This window comes from Salvelinus alpinus, chromosome 19 (genome assembly GCF_045679555.1).
Source record: "Salvelinus alpinus chromosome 19, SLU_Salpinus.1, whole genome shotgun sequence".
In the NCBI taxonomy this organism is placed as follows: domain Eukaryota; kingdom Metazoa; phylum Chordata; class Actinopteri; order Salmoniformes; family Salmonidae; genus Salvelinus; species Salvelinus alpinus.
This window is the reverse complement of record NC_092104.1, coordinates 30,937,415-30,956,110: the sequence shown is the minus strand read 5'-3', so window position 1 is coordinate 30,956,110 and position 18,696 is coordinate 30,937,415. Positions and strand designations below refer to the sequence as shown.

Genomic DNA, 18,696 nt, shown 5'->3' with positions numbered 1-18,696 from the left:
GTCTGCCAGTTCAACACACACTGCTCCAGCTTCTCCATCACCTCTGGTGTGGCCAGCAGCACATCCACCTCCGGATCCTCCGGATCACCACATAAACATTCACCACAAAAACATTCAGATACAGTGTAAAACACTAATGAAAAACAGTGCACTTGTTACATGATGTATGCATGCATTCAAACACATCACGTAGATTGGTTGATGAACTACGTCCTGACCCTGTTGATGGTTGGGTGGGTCCTGTCTGGGAGGAAGAACAATTTTTTACATTTATTTTACTAGGCACGTCAGTTAAGAACAAATTCTTATTTACAATGACGGCCTACACCGGCCAAACCCAGACGTTGCTGGGCCAATTGTGCGCCACCTATGGGACTCCCAATCACAGCCGGTTATGACACAGCCTAGATTCAAACCAGGGTGTCTGTAGTGACGCCTCAAGATACAGTGCCTTAGACCGCTGCGCCACTCAAGAGCCCATGGTATCTATGATCCACAAACACAGACACACACACCTTCCAGCTGCTGGAGAATCCTGTCGATGTGACCCAGGAACTTGTGACAGCTGTTGAGTGACTCATCACGAATCATTAGGTAACCAATTTGACTCCACAGGTTTCTCATCCTTGTCCCCGTTCCCATCACCACTGGCCTCCTTATCCTAGGAGGCTGCTGCCCCCTGCTGGTAGCCTCCATCAGTCAGCTTCAGCTGGTTGACAGACTGACAGTATTGCGATATACATATGAGAGCACCAAAAAGTCAAGAGTGTAGTGTAATGATTGCTAGAAGGAGACAACACAAACAACCAAGAACAGAAAGCAGTGGAGGGACTATTGTGGCGGTCTAATAGGCCACTTGCATGAAAAGTGCATAGTGTGCGTGTATATATATACAGTACCGGTCAAAAGTTTGGACACACCTACTCATTCAAGGGTTTTTCTTTATTTTTACTATTTTCTACATTGTAGAATCATAGTGAAGACATCAAAACTATGAAATAACACACATGGAATCATGTAGTAAACAAAAAAGTGTTAAACATATCCAAATATATTTTCTATTTGAGATTCTTCAAAGTAGCCACCCTTTGCCTTGATGACAGCTTTGCACACTCTTGGCATTCTCTCAACCAGCTTCATGAGGTAGTCACCTGGAATGCATTTCAATTAACAGGTGTTCCTTGTTATTAAAAGTAAATATGTGGAATTTCTAATTCCTAATGCGTTTGGGCCAATAAGTTGTGTTGTGACAAGGTAGGGGTGGTATACAGAAGATAGCTCTATTTGGTAAAAGACCAAGTCCATATTTTGGCAGGGACAGCTCAAATAAGCAAAGAGAAACGACAGTCAATCATTACTTAAAAACATGAAGGTCAGTCAATCCGGAAAATGTGAAGTTTTTTCAAGTGCAGTCGTAAAAACCATCAAGTACAATGATGAAACTGGCTCTCATGAGGATCGCCACAGGAAAGGAAGACCCGGAGCTACCTCTGGAAGACCCGTAGTATACCACCCCTACCTCTCAGAGGATAAGTTCATTAGAGTTAACTGCACCTCAGATTGCAGCCCAAATAAATGCTTCACAGAGTAACAGACACATCTCAACATCAACTGTTCTGAGGAGACTGCGTGATTCAGGCCTTCATGGTCAAATTTCTGCAAAGAAACCACTACTAAAGGACACCAATAATAAGAAGAGACTTGCTTGGGCCAAGAAACACGAGCAATGGACATTAGACCAGTGGAAATCTGTCCTTTGGTTTAATGAGTAAAAAGTTGAGATTTTTGGTTCCAACTGCCGTGTCTTTGTGAGACTCAGCCTAGGTGAACGGATGATCTCCGCATGTATGGTTCCCACCGTGAAGCATAGAGGAGGAGGTGTATGGTGTGGCGGTGCTTTGCTGGTGACACTGTTTGTGATTTATTTAGAATTCAAGGCACACTTAACCAGCATGGCTACCACAGCATTCTGATTAAATAAAACAAATTCCTCATCAATCTACACACAATACCCCATAACGACAAAGCAAAAACAGGTTTTTAGAAATTTGGCACATTTATGAAATGTTTCAAGCAGAAATATCTTATTTACATAAGTATTCAGACCCTTCGCTATGAGACTCGAAATTGAGCTCAGGTGCATTCTGTTTCCGTTGATCATCCTTGAGATGTTTCTACAACTTGATTGGAGTACACCTGTGGTAAATTCAACTGATTGGACAAGATTTGGAATGGCACACACATGTCTATATAAGGTCCCACAGTTGACAGTGCACAGATTTGGGAAGGGTACCAAAAATATTATTCAGCATTGAAGGTCCCCGAGAACACAGTGGCCTCCATCATTCTTAAATGTAAGAAGTTTGGAACCCCCAAGACTCTTCCCAGAGCTGGCTCCCTGACCAAACTGAGCAATCGGGCTAGAAGGGCCTTGGTCAGGAAGGTGACCAAGAACCCGTTGATCACTCTGACAGAGCTCCAGAGTTACTCTGTGGAGATGGGAGACGCTTCCAGAAGGACAACCATCTCTGCAGCACTTCACCAATCAGGCCTTTATGGTAGTGTCCAGATGGAAGCCACTCCTCAGTAAACAGCACATAAAAGCCCGCTTGGAGTTTGCCAAAAGGATCCTAAAGGACTCTCAGACCATGAGAAACAAGATTTTCTGGTCTGATGAAACAAAAATGTAAATCTTTGGCCTGAATGCCAAGCTTCATGTCTGCATGTTGGGGGCAGCATCGTGCTGTGGGGATGTTTTTCAGCGACAGGGACTTGGAGACTAGTCAAGATCGAGGGAAAGATTAACTGACCAAAGTACAGAGGGATCCGACTTGAGAATGGCGCCGAAGAAGATGGCTGCCGTTTTACGATCCCGTAACCAATTGTGCTATAGTGTATGTTTTTTCACGTTATTTGTAATTTATTTTGTACATTATGTTTCTGCCATCGTGTCTTATGACCGAAAAGAGCTTCTAGATATCAGGACAGCGATTACTTACCCCGTACTGGAGGAATACTTTTTCTTCAACGAGTCGGACAGGAAGGATTTACTTCAGATGTGCAACAAGGCCCTCATCCCCATCATTCGCAGGAGAAAGAGACAGAGGTATCGGGGACGAAGGTCCGGGTGCCTTGTAAGGATCCGTCGCCGAGAGGGTAATCTACCTTTACCATCTATCCTATTAGCCAATGTACAATCAATCGGTTGAATAGACAAACTATGATTACGTATAACCTACCAATGGGACATTAAAAACTATAATATCTTAGGTGTCACCGAGTCGTGGCTGAACGACGACATGAATAACATACAGCTGGGGGTTTTAAGCTTTTCCGGCAGGATAGAACAGTGGCCTCTGGTAAGACAAGGGGTGGGGGTCTATGTATATTTGTAAACAACAGCTGGTACATGAAATCTAAGGAAGTCTCAAGGTTTCGCTCACCCGAGGTAGAGTATCTTGTCATAAGCTGTAGACTTCACTATTTACCAAGAGAGTTTTCATCTGTATTTTTCGTAGCTGTCGATATACCACCACATACCGATGTTGGCACTAATACCGCACTCAATGAGCTGTAAACGGCCATAAACAAACAGGAAAACGGTCATCCAGAGGTGGCGCACCTAGTGGCCGAGGACTTTAATGCAGGGAAACTAAAATCCATTTTACCTCATTTCTACCAGCATGTTAAATGTGCAACCAGAGGGAAAAACTCTAGACCACCACACACAGAAACGCATACAAAGCTCTCCCTCGGCCTACATTTGGCAAATCTGACCATTATAGAGAAGCGTCAATACAGGACTAAGATTGAATTGTACTACACCAGCTCCGACGCTCGTCAGATGTGGCAGGGCTTGCAAACTATTACAGACTACAAAGTGAAGCACAGCCGCGAGGTACCCAGTGATACGAACCTACCAGAAGATGCTAAACTACTTCTATGCTCGCTTCGAGTCAAGTAACACTGAAGCATGCATGAGAGCATCAGTTGTTCTGGATGACTGTGTTATCACGCTCTCCGTAGCCGATGTGAGTAAGACCTTTAAACAGGTTTATATTCACAAGGCTGCAGGGCCAGACGGATTACCACAACGTGTACTCCGAGCATGCGCTACACTTTGTCGATGTAGACCCTGGTCTTGTGACTTGCATGCAATGTCAACTGGGTTTGGATTTTTGGTCAGTCTCACCACTAACATGCTGAAGAGGTCAGAGACCTGGCCGGGTGGTGCCAGGGCAACAACCTCTCCCTCAACGTGATCAAGACAAAGGAGATGATTGTGGACTACAGGAAAAGGAGGACCGAGAACGCCCCCATTCTCATCAACGGGGCTGTAGCGGAGCAGGTTGAGAGCTTCAAGTTCCTTGGTGTCCACATCACCAACAAACTAACATGGTCCAAGCACACTAAGACAGTCGTGAAGAGGGCACGACAAAACCTGTTCACCCTCAAGAGACTGAAAAGATTTGGCATGGGTCCTCAGATCCTCAAAAGGTTCTACAGCTGCACCATCGAGAGCATCCTGACTGGTTGCATCACTGCCTGGTATGGCAACTGCTCTGCCTCTTACCGCAAGGCACTACAGAGGGTAGTGCATATGGCCCAGTACATCACTGGGCCAAGCTTCCTGCCATCCAGGACCTGTATACCAGGCGGTGTCAGAGGAAGGCCCTAAAAATTGTCAATGACTCCAGCCACCCCAGTCATAGACTGTTCTCTCTGCTACCACACGGCAAGCGGTACCGGAGCGCCAAGTCTAGGTCCAAGAGGCTTCTAAACAGCTTCTACCCCCAAGCCATAAGACTCCTCAAATATTTGCATTGCCCCCCCCCCTCTTTACACCACTGCAACACTGTTATTATCTATGCTTAGTCACTTTAATAACTATACCTACATGTACATATTACCTCAATTACCTCAACTAACCGGTGCCCCCGCACATTGACTCTGTACCGGTAGACCCTGTATATAGTCTCGCTATTATATCGCTTTTATTTCTTATTCTTATTCATATTTTTTAACCTGCATTGTTGGTTAGGGGCTTGTAAGTAAGCATTTCACTGTAAGGTCTACAACTGTTGTATTCGGCGCTTGTGACTAATAACATTTGATTTGATGAGGCCGGTGAAGTCATCACCACTGTCTGAGTTATCAGAGGACAGAGTTGGAAGTGGGACATCTTTGACCATGTCTGGGGTGGTTGACATAACGTCCCTGGCAATGTTCTGAGCTACACCAGAAAGACTGGTGGTATTAACTTCCTCTCCATCCATATTGACCTTAAATCTTTGTGCTGCATTGGAAGTCTCACTTGTTGCCATACCGACACCAGAGAGACACACCCGAGGGGAGGACTTGCCACTCAATAGACAGTGCCTACATCAGTTACAGTGGTTAGAGATTTTTGGAAAGATTCGGTTTGAGAGGACCCTCTACTTTGTGCATCAGAAACCACAGTCCATGACCTGGCTTACCATACATTTGGTAAAGAGACTGACTGTGTCACTAAATACTGATGAAGAAGAGCATCAAATTCTATCTTCAGACACTTTGGCCGACACGCTGGCTCCCTGAGCCAAACTCATTGAATTTAAGAGGGCATAAGACTAGGAAGCAGGAGGGACTTCACAGACTGCAAACAGCTGAACCAGCCTCCCTACTTTCTTGTCATTCCTCTTCAGCTTCGTAAGGACCGTATCAGATGCGCTCTTTCCAGTCGCCACTGTCAGTACCAGAGGGGTCAAGTTGGTCTCGGAATCGATCCGGCTGACTTGGTGACAGATCACAGGAGAGAGCACCACTCCTATCCTGAGATATGAGCTCCTCCAGTCTAGCTATTGCAGCTGTCAGATCAGAGTGAGATGTAAACCTACCCTTCTTCCTCTGGATATACCTTCTTCATGATGGTATCCGCTATCGCAGACATGCTTTTCCTGGCATCACACACCAATGTTTTTGGCTTAGTAGATTTGCTCATGTCGATGACTGAGCATCTTACAATGGGCTGAGCAGGACTCTCGGGTAACTCAGTAGGGATAGGAGTGCCAGGGAGCGCAAATTCCCACTCTGACTTCCGTGATGTAGTAGATGAGGATGAAGACCGCCGTGACTCTTGATAGACTAGTTCCTCGCCACATTCACTGCTTATCTTGTCAACATCCTCTTGCATAGTTCCAACCACTTTCTCCATTTGTGGAAGCTCTCCTGCAGTCACAGTTAATAGCTCTTTCTGGATGGAAATCAGAATACGGCTGAGGTTCTTTTTGGCTTTTGAGCCTTAATTGCTTTGGCTTGTCTTTGTAACGTGAAATATTTTCTCATCTTTGTCTTCACATTGTGAGAAATAGTACTTGCAGTTGTCCAGATCTTCTTCTCAGATATTTAACCACTAGACTGGAAGCTTACTGCTGCGGGCTCGGTGGCTTCTGAGGTTTTCTCATCACTCTGTTGAAGGATAGAGTCTGCCTGCCATAGAGTAGTAGAAGACTGTGGGCAGGAAAATTCTCTTCATACCGTTCGTATTTGATCCAACAATTTCAAAAGCAGCTGAATCTGTATGCTTCAAGGAAATGATGGATGTTAGAATCTTAGAATCTTTCTGGCTTCAATCAACTTTGCTGGGGAAGCAATTGACGGATTTGATCAGTATTTTTCTGACTTTCTTGGGTGCCTTTATCTGAAACTCTTCACTTGACCCTTGACTCGAGATCTTTTCAATGACTGAGGCTGAAGTAAAACGTACTCCCTTCAACGATGAGGAACTGTATGTAAACCATATGCCATAGCTGTCTCGGTCACCAGATTGAACACTTACGGGAGATTCTGGAGTGGCACCTGAGACAGCTTTTTCTACCACCAACAAAACACCAAATGATGGAATGTGTCATGGAACAATGGTGTTGTATCACTCCAATAGAGTGATACAATCTATGCCAATTGAAGCAGCTCTGACTCGTGGTGGCCTAACTACACTAAATGTTGGTGTTTCCTTTATTTTGGCAGTTTCTTGTATGTGAGGCTAGAGCAAAACATGTAGGCCTAACATACCTATCAGTCAGATTGCACAGGAATGAAATGAGGATTGGGTAGCAGTATTCCATCTCATCCTTGTTGCCTAGACTGAATGCAGCCTTAACAGCCTTCTTCTCCAGGAGCTCAAGAGCTAATCCCCTGTCCAGGTGTTTATTACTCAATCCTAAAGATGAGTGCCAAAGCAAAAAAAACAGAGAAATCAAAACCTTCATCTCTTAATACTATACTCAAAGAATTGTTACGATAGGCCTATTTGAATAAAACTATCCATGCAAGAATACTTAGTCAAACTTACTTACTCCAGTTTGACTCGTTAGACATAACCAGCACATCACAGATATGCATCGAGAACCAACATACAAGAGGTAAATCTCTGAGCAGCATTTGTATCGGTGACCTGCTCCCCTGGATTTTTGAACTATTTTCCTCTTTGCCTTAGATGGTATAGAACAGATTCCAGATCACAAATAATGGAGGTTACATTAGGTCAATGCAGCTGTGACAATTGAATGTTACTAGTCTAGTAGTTGCCCAGTCACTCCTGACATCTTACTCCTCAGCACACTCGAAAAGCATGTCATTGTCTGTGTTGGCTAATTTCAAGTCGAGTTATGATTGAAAGCAATTTTTGCTTTCAAAAACAGTGTGCGTGTCCAGATTCGGTCAGGTACGCCATGGAATGCTAGGCCTCTATACTTTTTCAATCAAATCATCAGGTTTATTCACAAGTGACATGTCATATTTTGACATGTTCACCATTATAAAATAGAAAATAATTATGCAAAGCCAAAACAGAGGAATGTATGGATACCCCTATGGACTTTTTAATGACGCAAAGAAAAGTAATCAAATAGTTACATTACTCTTTAAAATAAATATGATTACATCTAGACCAGGAACAGACATTTACAGCAACCCTTCAACAAACCACACACATTGTGTTATCAAGGATTAGATGACAAGCTCATGACATACACCTCTCTAAGAATTAGTGGTGATCATAGTTGTAGAAGTCTTTCTAGCCACTATTTTGACATTACCTAGTCTCAACTTCACAGCAGCATTTCCCATAGAATCCTGCTTTAGGAGCATATTTAAGCATCAATAACATACAGCTCATTGAGGTTTGATAACACAGAAAATCAGTTTACAATGAAATGGTGCAAGCGCCCCATAAAGTTCTGTTACATGGTAATCACAATTAAATCAATTAGCTCCTCTACAAAGGGTTTAATATCATTTCAACAAATACAATATATATACAGTACCAGTCAAAAGTTTAGACACCTCATTCAAGGGTTTTCTTTATTTTGACTGTTTCCTACATTGTAGAGTAATAGTGAAGACATCAAAACTATGAAATAAAATATATGGAATTATGTAGTAACCAAAAAAAGTGTTATACAAATCAAAATATTCATTATATTTGAGATTCTTCAGAGTAGCCACCCTTTGCCTTGATGACAGCTTTGCACACTCTTGGCATTCTCTCAACCAGCTTCATGAGGTAGTCACCTGGAATGCATTTCAATTAACAGGTGTGCTTTGTTAAAAGTTAATTTGTGGAATTTCTTTACTTCTTAATGCATTGGAGCCAATTAGTTGTGTTGTGACAAGATAGGGGTGGTATACAGAAGATGGTCTTTTACCAAATAGGGCTACGTCCATATTATGGCAAGAACAGCTCAAATAAGCAAAGATAAACAACAATCCATCATTACTTTAAGCCATGGTCAGTCTATCTGGAAAATGTTAAGAACTTTGAACGTTTTGGCTTTCATGAGGACTACCACAGGAAAGGAAGACAGTTACCTCTGCTGCAGAGGATAAGTTCATTATAGTTAACGGCACCTCAGAAATTGCAGCCCAAATAAATGCTTCAGAGTTCAAGTAACAGACACATCTCAACGTCAACAGTTCAGAGGAGATCGCGTGAATCAGGCTTTCATGGTCAAATTGCTGCAAAGAAACCACTACTAAAGGACACCAATAATAAGAAGAGACTTGCTTGGGCCAAGAAACACGAGCAATGGACATTAGACCAGTGGAAATGTGTCCTTTGGTCTGATGAGTCCAAATTTGAGATTTTTGGTCCCAACCACCGTGTCTTTGTGAGACGCAAAGTAGGTAAATGGATGATCTCTTCATGTGTGGTTCCCACCATGAAGCATTAAGGTGGTGTGATGGTGCTTTGCTGGTGACACTGTCAGTGATTTATTTAGAATTCAAGGCACACAACCAGCATGGCTACCACAGCATTCTGCAGCGATACACCATGCCATCTGGTTTATGCTTAGTGGGACTATCATTTTTTTTTTTTTTTTTTTTAACAGGACAATGATCCCAAAAAACACCACGTTGTGTAAGGGCTATTTGACCACAAAGGGTGGCTACTTTGAAGAATCTCAAATGTAAAATATATTTTGATTTTTTAAACACTTTTTTGGTTACTACATGAATCCATGTGTTATTTCATAGTTGCGATGTCTTCACTATTATTCTACAATGTAAAAAATTGTAAAAATAATGAAAAACCCAAACTTTTGACCTGTACTGTATATATATATTTTAAAAATCCAATAAAATAAATTATACCCCTTTTCTTTTCATCTTGAAGGTACAATGCCATTACCCAACAGCAAAAACGACATTCTCCTGCTATGGTGCTACAGGATGGGAATATAGGAAAAGGCTTCAGCAAGAATTGATCGCTGCACTGGTCCAGTACCTGCTTTTCTTGCCTTATTCCTAATCAGGGATTGTTGGTGTCATTAAATTGGCTCTTGACCAGCAGAACTATCTCTGTGAAAGGATGTCTTGAGCTATACGTTAAATTTCCATCGATGGAATGTACAGTTTTAAGAGTAGTCTCCCACAAAGCGATGGAGGCATAGGCAACATGTGTTAGGACATTTTGTTAACATTCGGAACAACAGTAATCATACATTTTCTCTTGAATGTATGCACCACTATAGTTTTTAAGCCTGTCGTAGTCATTCAAATGCTATTCTCTCATTCCAACTTTATTTCTATAAAATAAAATGTACATCTCGCTCCTACATTCATCCAAAAATACTTTTCATTTTCAACCAAGACTGAATGAGGCTTTTCTTTGCAAAGTTTTGGTAACCCAGAATATCATTCAATTGAAAATAGAGCATGATATGTTGACATTTGTTTGTACATATGTAAGGCAGTCAGTCAGTACAACAAATAGTATTAAAAAAAACACTATGAAACTGAACTGTACATCGATGAGGCTCAATAGTAGTCAGAGTACAAATCTTTTTGTGCCATCATATGTCACGGGCAGAGAAGGCCAGCCACTTGTAGATGATCATGTTTGGCATGAAAAGGAGTGGCATGATGGCACAAAGAGACTGGTACGCAGGCTAGCTCAATAGCACTGGATCCTGCTGGTACATTGTGGCAGTTTGCCTCGGAGGTCGGGAGCATTGTGTCCCATTCACAGCAAGTCATCATGCTCAAAGCTAGAGGGCAGGATGGAGAAGGCAAAGGGAACAAACTTGATTCCAGTCCCACTGTAGAACTTATTTTGGAACTCCACCCTATAGAGAGAGAACAGAGATCACTGAATATAGAGTAAGCATTAATCAAAGCATTATAAAGGCGTGATGTGTTGCATTTTTACACAGACTTCCTGTCCTACACTGTCAATTCTGCAAGTTTAGTAAGTAACCAACCAGTGCAGCCTGAGAGCATGGAGGAAGGCAGACAGTCCCTCCATAACCAGGAGGATAGACACAGTGAGCACAGCGAATATCCCAAACACTGGCACCAGAAACATGATGCCCAGACTGGTGTTCATCCGCAGGCCCACCCGCATCACCATGGACCACAGCACCTCCGACAGCTCTGGGGGAGCAAGGACAAATAAACGTCACATCAGTCTCTGATTTAATTAAATGTATTAGTTAAGTAAAAAGAAGGCTTCACGTCAGAGACATTACAAACACACCGAAAAATGTTTGGAAGTTAACAATTAAACCTAAAGGCTTATTTCCAATGTGTTCCTCTCTCACAATAAAATAAACTTTAAATGCTCATCCATCAGAAAGATGAATTTACCAAACTGTTTAGGTGCGGTGATACTCACGGGCATGTGCCAGACTCAGAGCCCAGAGGCGCAGGTAGGAGGCTGTGTTGGAGATGCAGCCCAGGCAGTACTCTATGGTGTGAATAGACTGGTGGAGGAACACATCCCCAAAGTCAAACTGTAAAAAAAAAGAAAAGACATGGGTACTGAAAGTATTGGGTCCTCTTTAGGGTTGAATAATTATCCAGTATTTTAGAGAATGTTCCATCCCGATAAAAAAAATTTTTTTACATTCTCCCAGGTAACCTGGCATTTCCCGCCAAAACCGGAAGTGTCATTCAAAAACATATAAATGTGTCTAGATTTGATTAGAACTTAGTCCAGCATGAAAATTCAAACCTGATGCTACCGGAGCCTGATGAGACATATATTAGACACATTTTATGAGCCCTACATTAACGACATTTAATGAGCCGAAGCCCAAATGATTGTGCCGTTATCCAATACATATGGGCTATTGCTATTGCACACAATTGAAAAACAAAAGTCCATAGATGTAGCTAGCTATATGCTCTTGTCATGACTGTGAATGGGTTACATCAGACTGGTGTGGGGGGGGGTGACAGTAACCAGGCCTCTTTCTCTCTCCCAAAGAGGGGAGATGGGGAGCTGCTGGATGGACGACCGTTCACACGGTTGGAAATTAAGCAGGAGGGAACTCTTTACCCTTTAGTATCAACTAAAGCAGTGGTCACCAAACTTTTCTGAGTCTAGAAAACTTTCGCATTCAAAAAGCAAGCTGAGATCTACAAACAGTTTTGTAAGAATGAGGTTTGGGCAGTAGGACTAATACATTATCACAGCATATTGGCTATATGATTGGCCTGCCAATATTGTTAGTCAGACCATGTTATATTTCAAAACTCAAGACCTCAATGATCTTCAGGTCGAAAAGTCAGAGCTCTAGAAAGATGCCCGAGTTGGATGACCGTTCAAAACAATTTTTCCCCAACCTCCTCTCACGGTCCCTCCTCTCTCCTTCCTTTCCTCCGGTGAGACTGACCAGCGAGAGGGGACAGCGTCTCCCACCTGACGGCAAAACTCGAGTCGCACCGCATCTGCCTCATGCACAAATTCATGTTGTTCCTATGACCAGAGAAAGTTAAATATTCCTTAATATTACAAATCGACACGACGAACTGCTAATAATAAAACGCAGGGCTATCGATACTTGGTAACTCATTCATTGCAGCTACAGCCAGAGCGGAGTACGGAGTACGGAGAAGCGCGTTTGTAATAGTGTTGAATAAAAACAGTGACAGTGCTGAATATAAACTTAAACTCAAGCAGAAAAACAGCAGTGCTTTGCTGTAATCGTGGTTTTAAAAGTGATTAAATCTTACGTAGGCTAGTAGCCTATTAAACTTGGCTGTGGCCAGGGTCATGGAAGCTCTGTAGCCACGGTGATTTGAGCTAGCCGATTGGGCAGCACAGCAGGGGCACTCGATTTAGTCACAGATTTTCCGGTCCACCGGGTAGGCAGAGTTTGTCTTATGGGAACACTTTGTTTACCCGGTGCGCAAGACTTTTGAATCAAGTGCACCTACCGGCAACTGCTCAACACGATTTTAAAAAAGGAGCGCAAACCTTTATCATTCGTTGGCTTTTCTACAGAAATATTTGGTGATCAACTAGGAATGCCTTGAAGATCACGATCGACCGGTTGGCAACCACTGAACTAAAGGAATGTACTTTAGTCTCCAGGGACTTTACCCGTTCAAAACGCTGATGTCCAAAAAGTGGAGAATGGAACAATTCTAACAAAGAATTTGGGGAATGGTCAGTGGGAAGATGTAGAAAACGAATGTAATATTGTTTTTCATTGTGTGATGTTATTAAAAACTGTATGGACCAATACTGTAACTTGGAATGGATGCCCCCTATATCTATCAAGTTTTCATCCAATATGAATTGTTTTTGTTAAGATAGGAATGTGATTTTAGTTTTCTAATAAAATAATTGTTTTTGAGAATACCTTGCACAGTAACTAGCCACGCCCCGAGTGAGGTCAGAAGAGCGTGTCAGTGTGATGGAACCACCCCCAGAGTGCTTAAAAGGACTGGCTAAGAATTAACATATCAGACCAGAAAAGCGTGGAGCGTTAGCTACATGTTGGAAATGGTTGAAACGTTGAACATCAAGACGAGGTGAAAAAAAAAAAACTCACCTTACTTTAGACCAGAGACGAAGAGCTGCAGCTCATGTCCATCGTGGTCCGAATCCTGAATACCAACACGAGGAGGAAGAGGCGAGAAGCTCACCTCATATAGTCACTGGGACAGCTGATCAGCTGTCTTAAGTCAGATATAGAGAAAAGCGAATATAAGTGAGACTTTCCTACTATGCTCATCACCAATGGGAACCGATGATATGGCTGGTTATCTTCCAGAGTGAACAACTGTAGAAGATGGGTAAGGGGAGACCTCTTTCAGTCAAATCAGAGCCATACAGCTGGAAGGTCAACAACTTTCCGAGAAGGCTTGGTTCCGAGCGAGATCAACGGCATTCAACACGTAAATACATAAATTATTTCTAATTCCAAACTGCCGGCGGTTCATGTGCAAGGTATAGGATTAATGTGAGGACAGTCCTAGAGTGTATACACGATAAGTGTCCTCCCCCCTTTCCATATGTTGGAACAAGCAGTCATATCTTGTCAGTCCACTAGGGACCTTAGTCTCATGTAGGTGTGTATATTCTGTGTTATTATTTATTTAGTTAGCTTGTACATAAATAATTAAACCAATTTGTGTAGTACTGAATAATGAGCAAGACTGGGGTTTTTGCAGATCCAAGAAGGTTACGATCGTTCAGAAATATTAACAATTACCCCTTATCAAATACTAAGATGACTGTTTATCGATGTTATAGGTAAAGACCTTACAGAGTTTAATTCGGGAGATGGTAACTCTAAACAACTTCTCCGTGGTGCCCCAAATCCTAATGAGTTAAATGTTACATGATTAATTTAAAATCAGGTACCAATTAAACATAGCAGATTAAATAAATAACAGGCATTAGATTAATGCAAGTCACGACACTCTTTTGGGTAAATAAATGAAACTAGCTCCAGTAGGCTAATATTTTTGAGTATGAACTGTACCGTTTTACAGTACTGTATATGGACTGGAATTACGGACATCATTCAAACCATGATAAAGAGAACATGCAAATCTGGTGGAGCACATGCGGCCTACAAAGTTACAATTATAGGCTAGAATTAGATTTTCAAATATAATAGGGGCTATTTGTATAATTAATAGGCTATACATTTCATAATATTTCCCCTAATGTTATTAGCATCCCTCCTCTTTCTCTCTCTATTGTTGCTTCATTCCTTCGTCGCTTTCAACAGTTAAATGAAATCAGTTTTGTTGTCCTCAACTTCATCATTCTAATGACATACTTGAATAATATAGGACTAGAATTATATGCAAAAGGCTTTCTTCTCTTCATGAAGATTGAATGGTTATGGGAAATTTGCTTCCTGTAGCACAAACTCCAAAAAGTTCTGGGACACTAAAGTCCATTGAGAATAAGAGCACCTCCTTCCAGCTGCCCACTGCACTGAGGCTAGCAAACACTGTCACCACCGATAAACCCGCAATAATTGAGAATTTCAATAAGCATTTTTCTACGGCTGGCCATGCTTTCCACCTGGCTACCCCTACCCCGGTCAACAGCCCTGCACCCCCCACAGCAACTTTCCCAAGCCTCCACCATTTCTCCTTCACCCAAATCCAGGTAGCTGTAGATCTGAAAGAGCGGCAAAATCTGGACCCCTACAAATCAGCCGGGCTAGACAATCTGGACCCTCTCTTTCTAAAATTATCCGCCGAAATTGTTGCAACCCCTATACTAGCCTGTTCAACCTCTCTTTCGTATCATCTGAGATCCCTAAAGATTGGAAAGCTGTCACGGTCATCCCCCTCTTCCAAGGGGTGAGACACTCTAGACCCAAACTGCTACAGACCTACAGTGGGGAGAACAAGTATTTGATACACTGATGATTTTGCAGGTTTTCCTACTTACAAAGCATGTAGAGGTGTGTAATTTTTATCATAGGTACACTTCAACTGTGAGAGACGGAATCTAAAACAAAAATCCAGAAAATCACATTGTATGATTTTTAAGTAATTAATTTGCATTTTATTGCATGACATAAGTATTTGATCACCTACCAACCAGTAAGAATTCCGGCTCTCACAGACCTGTTAGTTTTTCTTTAAGAAGCCCTCCTGTTCTCCACTCATTACCTGTATTAACTGCACCTGTTTGAACTCGTTACCTGTATAAAAGACACCTGTCCACACACTCAATCAAACAGACTCCAACCTCTCCACAATGGCCAAGACCAGAGACCTGTGTAAGGACATCAGGGATAAAATTTTAGACCTGCACAAGGCTGGGATGGGCTACAGGACAATAGGCAAGCAGCTTGGTGAGAAGGCAACAACTGTTGGCGCAATTATTAGAAGATGGAAGAAGTTCAAGATGACGGTCAATCACCCTCGGTCTGGGGCTCCACGCAAGATCTCACCTCGTGGGGCATCAATGATCATGAGGAAGGTGAGGGATCAGCCCAGAACTACACGGCAGGACCTGGTCAATGACCTGAAGAGAGCTGGGACCACAGTCTCAAAGAAAACCATTAGTAACACACTACGCCGTCATGGATTAAAATCCTGCAGCGCATGCAAGGTCCCCCTGCTCAAGCCAGCGCATGTCCAGGCCCGTCTGAAGTTTGCCAATGACCATCTGGATGATCCAGAGGAGGAATGGGAGAAGGTCATGTGGTCTGATGAGACAAAAATAGAGCTTTTTGGTCTAAACTCTACTCGCCCTGTTTGGAGGAAGATGACGGATGAGTACAACCCCAAGAACACCATCCCAACCGTGAAGCATGGAGGTAGAAACATCATTCTCTGGGGATGCTTTTCTCTAAAGGGGACAGGACGACTGCACCGTATTGAGGGGAGGATGGATGGGGCCATGTATCGCGAGATCTTGGCCAACAACCTCCTTCCCTCAGTAAGAGCATTGAAGATGGGTCGTGACTGGGTCTTCCAGCATGACAACGACCCGAAACATACAGCCAGGGCAACTAAGGAGTGGCCCCGTAAGAAGCATCTCAAGGTCCTGGAGTGGCCTAGCCAGTCTCCAGACCTGAACCGAATAGAAAATCTTTGGAGGGAGCTGAAAGGCCGTATTGCCCAGCGACAGCCCCGAAACCTAAAGGAGCTGGAGAAGGTCTGTATGGAGGAGTGGGCCAAAAAACCCTGCTGCAGTGTGTGCAAACCTGGTCAAGAACTACAGGAAACGTATGATCTCTGTAATTGCAAACAAAGGTTTCTGTACCAAATATGAAGTTCTGCTTTTCTGATGTATCAAATACTTATGTCATGCAATAAAATGCAAATTAATTACTTAAAAATCATACAATGTGATTTTCTGGATTTTTGTTTTAGATTCCGTCTCTCACAGTTGAAGTATACCTATGATAAAAATTACAGACCTCTACATGCTTTGTAAGTAGTAAAACCTGCAAAATCGGCAGTGTATCAAATACTTGTTCTCCCCACTGTATATCTATCCTACCCTGCCTTTCTAAGGTCTTCGAAAGCGAAGTTAACAAACAGATCACCGACCATTTCGAATTCCACTGTCCCTTCTCCAGTATGCAATCTGGTTTCAGAGCTGGTCATGGGTGCACCTCAGCCACGCTCAAGGTCCTAAACGATATCATAACTGCCATCGATAAGAGACAATACTGTGCAGCTGTATTCATCGACCTGGCCAAAGCGTTCAAGTCTGTCAATCACCACATTCTTATCGGCAGACTCAATAGCCTTGGTTTCTCAAATGACTGCCTCGCCTGGTTCACCAACTACTGCTCTGACAGAGTTCAGTGTGTCAAATCGGAGGGCCTGTTGTCCAGACCTCTGGCAGTCTATGGGGGTGCCACAGGGTGCAATCCTCGGGCCGACTCTTTTCTCTGTATACATCAATGATGTCGCTCTTGCTGCTGGTGATTCTCTGATCCACCTCTATGCAGACGACACCATTCTGTATACTTCTGGCCCTTCTTTGGACACTGTGTTAACTAACCTCCAGACGAGCTTCAATGCCATACAACTCTCCTTCCGTGGCCTCCAACTGCTCTTAAATGCAAGTAAAACTAAATGCATGCTCTTCAACCGATTGCTGTCCACACCTGCCCGTCCGCCCAGCATCACTACTCTGGACGGTTCTGACTTAGAATATGTGGACAACTACAAATACCTAGGTGTCTGGTTAGATTGTAAACTCTCCTTCCAGACTCACATTAAGCATCACGAATCCAAGCTTCCTATTTCGCAACAAAGCATCCTTTACTCATGCTGCCAAACATACCCTTGTAAAACTGACTATCCTTGACTTCGGCGATGTCATTTACAAAATAGCCTCCAACACTCTAATCAGAATGCATCCAATTTGCTATCACAGTGCCATCCGTTTTGTCACCAAAGCCCCATATACTACCCACCACTGCGACCTGTATGCTCTCGTTGGCTGGCCCTCGCTTCATATTGGTCGCCAAACCCACTGGCTCCAGGTCATCTACAAGTCTTTGATAGGTAAAGCCCCGCCTTATCTCAGCTCACTGGTCACCATAGCAGCAGCCACCCGTAGCACGCACTCCAGCAGGTATGTTTCACTGGTCACCCCCAAAGCCAATTCCTGCTTCGGCCGCCTTTCCTTCCAGTTCTCTGCTGCCAATTACTGGATCAATCTGCAAAAATCACTGAAGCTGGAGACTCAAATCTCCCTCACTAGCTTTAAGCACCAGCTGTCAGAGCAGCTCACAGATCACTGCACATAGCCTATCTGTAAATAGCCCATCCAACTACCTCATCCCCATACTGTTATCCATTTTATTTATTTTTGGTCCTTTGCACCCCAGTATCTCTACTTCTACACATCTACCACTCCAGTGTTTAATTCCTAAATTGTAATTATTTTGCCACTATGGCCTATTTATTGCCTTACCTCACTTATCTAACCTCATTTGCACACACTGTTTATAGACTTTCTGTACTGTATGTTTGTTTATTCCATGTGTAACTCTGTGTTGTACTGCTTTGCTTTATCTTGGCCAGGGTGCAGTTGTAAATGAGAACTTCTCCTCAACTAGCCTACCTGGTTAAATAAAGCAAAAAAAAAAAAAAAAGGGTCTGAATAAATAACTGCTATAGCCTACCGCCATTGCGCGTTCGCTCTTATTTCAAACTACCCGTGTGTTCTATTGGTTGCTGTATTTAACATTCAGCAAAAAAGAGCTTGCATCCCTCTTCGGTATAAGAAGTGCAAAAGGAATGTCCAGCAAGCTATTGTAACAGTATAGCTTCCGTCCCTCTCCTCGCCCCTACCTGGGCTCGTACCAGGGACCCTCTGCACACATCGACAACAGCCACCCTCGAAGCATCGTTACCCATCACTCCACAAAAGCCGCAGCCCTTACAGAGCAAGGGGAACAACTACTTCAAGGTCTCAGAGCGAGTGAT

At 43.0% G+C, this 18,696-nt stretch overlaps 1 protein-coding gene across 4 annotated transcripts in view; it reads right to left on the bottom strand.

The window, feature by feature from the left end:
* Nucleotides 1–7,835: 7,835 nt before the first annotated feature.
* The window catches only part of LOC139545325 (V-type proton ATPase 116 kDa subunit a 2-like), a 28,405-nt gene continuing 17,544 nt past the window's right edge, over nt 7,836–18,696 (bottom strand). For 3 of the 4 annotated variants that reach the window (XM_071352965.1, XM_071352963.1, XM_071352964.1), the window contains 3 exons: nt 11,153–11,270; nt 10,740–10,911; nt 7,836–10,604 (listed from right to left, as the gene is read on the bottom strand). In XM_071352965.1, coding sequence (XP_071209066.1) covers nt 10,502–10,604; nt 10,740–10,911; nt 11,153–11,270 — 393 coding nt within the window. In that variant the 3' untranslated portion in view covers nt 7,836–10,501. Of the gene's footprint in view, nt 10,605–10,739; nt 10,912–11,152; nt 11,271–13,319; nt 13,447–18,696 lie in introns of those variants that run through there. The other variant, XR_011669040.1, reaches the window with a different exon arrangement.